The sequence below is a fragment of the Caloenas nicobarica genome, chromosome 21 (genome assembly GCF_036013445.1).
Source record: "Caloenas nicobarica isolate bCalNic1 chromosome 21, bCalNic1.hap1, whole genome shotgun sequence".
In the NCBI taxonomy this organism is placed as follows: Eukaryota; Metazoa; Chordata; class Aves; order Columbiformes; family Columbidae; genus Caloenas; species Caloenas nicobarica.
Genome location: NC_088265.1, coordinates 6,348,860 through 6,352,638, shown reverse-complemented (window position 1 = coordinate 6,352,638; position 3,779 = coordinate 6,348,860). Strand labels below are relative to the sequence as shown.

General features: G+C 45.3%; 1 protein-coding gene across 1 annotated transcript; it reads left to right on the top strand.

Annotated features, from left to right (window-relative positions):
- Nucleotides 1-1,359: 1,359 nt before the first annotated feature.
- LOC135997200 (lysozyme C-like) lies at nt 1,360-2,774 on the top strand. The gene is made up of 4 exons (XM_065649690.1): nt 1,360-1,513; nt 1,858-2,016; nt 2,254-2,332; nt 2,714-2,774. The coding sequence occupies exons 1-4, from the start codon at nt 1,360-1,362 to the stop codon at nt 2,772-2,774; spliced, it is 453 nt and encodes a 150-aa protein (XP_065505762.1).
- The last annotated feature ends 1,005 nt before the right edge of the window (nt 2,775-3,779 follow it).

Sequence of the window (3,779 nt, the reverse complement as noted above, 5' to 3'; positions counted from 1 at the left end):
GAGACATGGCACTTGAGAAGCCTCCATGCTAGACTAGTCTCTAGGACAACATCATTCCCAAACCCAGGGTGACAGTAAGCCCCTGGATTGGTTTTGGCTGGGATAGAGTTAAATTTCTTCATAGTGGATTGTATGGGGCTGTGTTTTGGATTTGTGCTGAAAACACTGTTGATAACACAGGGATGGTTTAGCTCCTGCTGAGCAGAGCTTACACAGCATCAAGGCCTTTTCTGCTCCTCATACCGACCCACCAGCGCGTGGGTTGGGGTGCATAAGAAGCTGGGAGGGGACACACCTGGGACAGCTGACCCCACCTGACCAAAGGGATAGTCTATACTATATGATGCCATGCTCAGCAATAAAGGCTGGGGGAACAAGAAGAAAGGGGAGGACATTTGGAGGGATGGCATTTGCCTTCCCAAGTAACTGGTACATGTGATGAAGCCCTGCTTTCCTGAAGGTGGCTGAGCATCTTCCTGATGATGGAAAGCAATGTATTAATTCTTTATTTTGCTTTGCTTTGGAGAACAGCTTTTGCTTTACCTGCTACCCTGTCTTTTCCTGAACCCACAAGTTTTCTCACTTTTACCCTTACAATTCTCCCCCTCAACCCACCACTGGGGAAAGACCAAGTGACTTAGCAACCTACTGAGGTTACACCATGAAACCCAGATTAACTACAGCCTTTGATCCATGAAGTGCCTGTAACCCCAACCATCAAGTTTTGGTAACTACAGTATCCTAAAATTAGCGCATGTGGAGCCAAACCCTCATTTAGAGCAACCTGGGGTGACTTCTGTTCTTGTGATTACCCAGAAAGGGTCCCTATAGCAACCCTACCCTCAAATCATAGGACAGTTCCAAATTGCATCAATAGCATCAGCGTAAGGCTGGTCCTAACACATAGGTAACTATAATTTAATTGTAAACTCAGTCTTTGACGTTACTTTAACAATGACTCTTGAGGTTCTCTCAGCCTTTGCTAATAGATAAATCTCAGCTCAACTCCTATGGCAACCATAACCATGATCTCAATGTTAGGTCCAAATTTCTTCGCTGGAGTAACTCTGTGCCTTTGGAATATCGAACTGGGAGCTGCTGGATTGTCTGTGGCATGCACACACCCCATCCAGGCAGCACTGGTGAAACAGGTACTGTCACCCTCCAAATTTGTTTTTGGCTTTTGGCCCACTTCATTAATGGCTTATTATTGTAAAGGCCTCCCACACTTCCCGGACATGCTTGGCTTGGCCCATTAGTCCTCATCCAGGTAGCAGGAATAAAAGGGTGACACTGAAGGCAGTCCTGACAGACAGAGAGCTCAAGTCATTTTGGCACTTCCTTGCTGTGGACTGCATGATGAGAAAGTCAGTTCTGTTCTTCGGCTTTCTTCTCGTCTTCCTTGGCCTGGCTCTGCCAGGCATCCAGGGAAAACGTCTCCCCCGATGTGACTTGGTGAAGATCCTTCGTCGGCATGGCTTTGAGGGCTTTGTGGGCAAAACTGTAGCTGACTGTGAGTATAATAAGCTCCTGCTGCACCTCTCTGTCTATAACACCCTTCTCCCTCTCAGCTTCTTTGCAATCTTCCAACAGTACTATTCTGTCCCTCCATTCCTTTGACTTCATCATCTCTCTTCCTCATCCCCTTACTTGCCCCCTTCTATTGCTTACACAAAAAATACCCATTCACAGCTTTATCTTTCCAAGCATTTATCCCTCCATTTGTCAGACTTACAATATCAACAGGTTAATTACTTCTCCAGCTCCTCATTCATCCTTAATCCCTCCATCTCTTTCCTCTTACTCACCCTGAGCATATTCGATGTTCCTCCTCCGGGTTGTCTCTTCCTCCCACAGGGGTCTGCCTGGTAAAATACGAGAGCAATTACAACACTGCTGCATTTAATAACAATGGTCCAAGTAGGGACTACGGGATCTTTCAGATCAACAGCAAGTACTGGTGTGACGATGGCAAGACCCGTGGATCCAAGAATGCCTGCCATATCAACTGCTCAAGTAAGTGGTGAGACAGAACAGAGTGTCTTTCTTCATCCACTCTATGAAAGCACCTTGATCTGCCCATGACATCTGTCTATCAGCTGCTCTGGGCATTTCTCTCCTTGTGTCCTATTCATCCATCTCCCCGGTATCCCAGCTGCCCTTCCTGATGAACACCTTTCTCTCTGCCCATCTATCCCTGCTCTCTCTCTGCTCTGCTTTCCTCCATACTGACCTTTTCTCCCTTCTCTACAGAATTTCGAGATGATAATATTGAGGATGATATTCGGTGTGCCAAGCAGATTGCCACAGAGGCTAGAGGCCTCACACCCTGGTAAGGATATTTGCAGTGGGCACTGGGAAAGAGGGGGCAGAGACATGAAGGAAAATCCTGCTTTTGACTGGTGGTGGTGGTGGGGGCAATTAGTGAGAAGCTCTGTTTGGTAAAGTTTAGCACAGTCCTTCTTCTAGAGCTGAAAGGAGAACTGAAGAGTCCTGGCTCCCAGGACCTGCTCTAACTCCCTACATTTCCCTCCTCTCCCAGAGCTCTCCCTTTTGTTTCCTTCCCCTTCCCCCAGCTCCCTGGATTGAGCTCATCAGAATTTTCATTGATTCATATCTATCATGCCCAGCTTTCTTCACCCAAGACTCTCAAAGATTAACCACATCAATCATTATTTACCTCCTCAAAGTACATAATGTATTTATTTTCCAGGGTCGCCTGGAGAAAATATTGCCAGGGCAAACCCCTGAGTTCTTATGTCAAGGGATGCTAAATCACTCCACAAGCGGCAACTGTTTCCTCAGGATCACGAATGGTGAAGAATGCTGGCATATGGAGGCTAGGGAAAACGGATGGGTGCAGGGAATTAAAAGCAGCAAATTATTAAGGTAGAAAGGCTGTTGTTAACACTATGAGGACTTTGAGCTACCATAATGCAGGTAGAGAACTTAAAGGCTGATGGCTTAGTAGTAACAAGGCTTAGCAGAAGTGCATTACAGGTGGAGTTTCAGCCATTTATTTGCACAATCCCGTCTCAAGATGTTGTTGTCCTGACTAACAGGGCGTACTAATGTTTCAGGTTTCTCTCTCTTTTTGTCTATTTATCTCTTCTCCTTCATCCCTCCCTTCCTCCCATCTTCCATTCCTCCCTCCATTACCTTCTTTCCCTCTTACGTTCCTTCTTATCTGAGTATAGAAAACGTCAAGATTAATGAATGCTGTGCTAGTTATAAGACCTGCATTGTTGCAGTAGCCTTATATCTAGGACAAAGTCACTGACTGAGGTGCGTACTACAGTTGGCTGACAGAGACAAAACTTTGCTAAAACATGACCTTGATCCTTAAATTTATCCGAGCATCTGCTCCTGGCTGGTGTGAGAGATAGGCTACTGAAATGTAGAGACATCTGAATATGGCTTTTCTAACGATCCTCTGAGGATTCAGATCAAACACAGTCTAGGAAAGATGAAGGCTGCATCTCCATGAGAAAATAACGGGTTGGAAAGCCAACGAAGAAAGGGAAATGTTTTGCCATTTAGGTCACGAGTCCTTTTTCCAAATGAAGGCTGAATCCAGAAACAGTGCACAAATGGAAGCTGACAATACTGAAACCATATTTGCTTCCACATATGCTTTGTTCTGCTGCTTGCTGAGCAGTGACTGCTTCATGTTTATGCAATAAAGGGATGCTATAACTTTTGTCTTGGGTGAATGTATAAACCAACATGGAAGGCATGTTTGTTTAGATGGCTGAATCTGAAAAAAAAAAGCTCAAACT

Excerpts from the sequence above, each read along its gene's own strand:
- LOC135997200 (XM_065649690.1), top strand. The coding sequence starts at position 1,360 with ATGAGAAAGTCAGTTCTGTTCTTCGGCTTTCTTCTCGTCTTCCTTGGC. Across the intron at positions 1,514-1,857 it reads GGGCAAAACTGTAGCTGACT|GGGTCTGCCTGGTAAAATAC; the intron begins GTGAGTATAATA and ends TTCCTCCCACAG. Across the intron at positions 2,333-2,713 it reads GCTAGAGGCCTCACACCCTG|GGTCGCCTGGAGAAAATATT; the intron begins GTAAGGATATTT and ends TTTATTTTCCAG.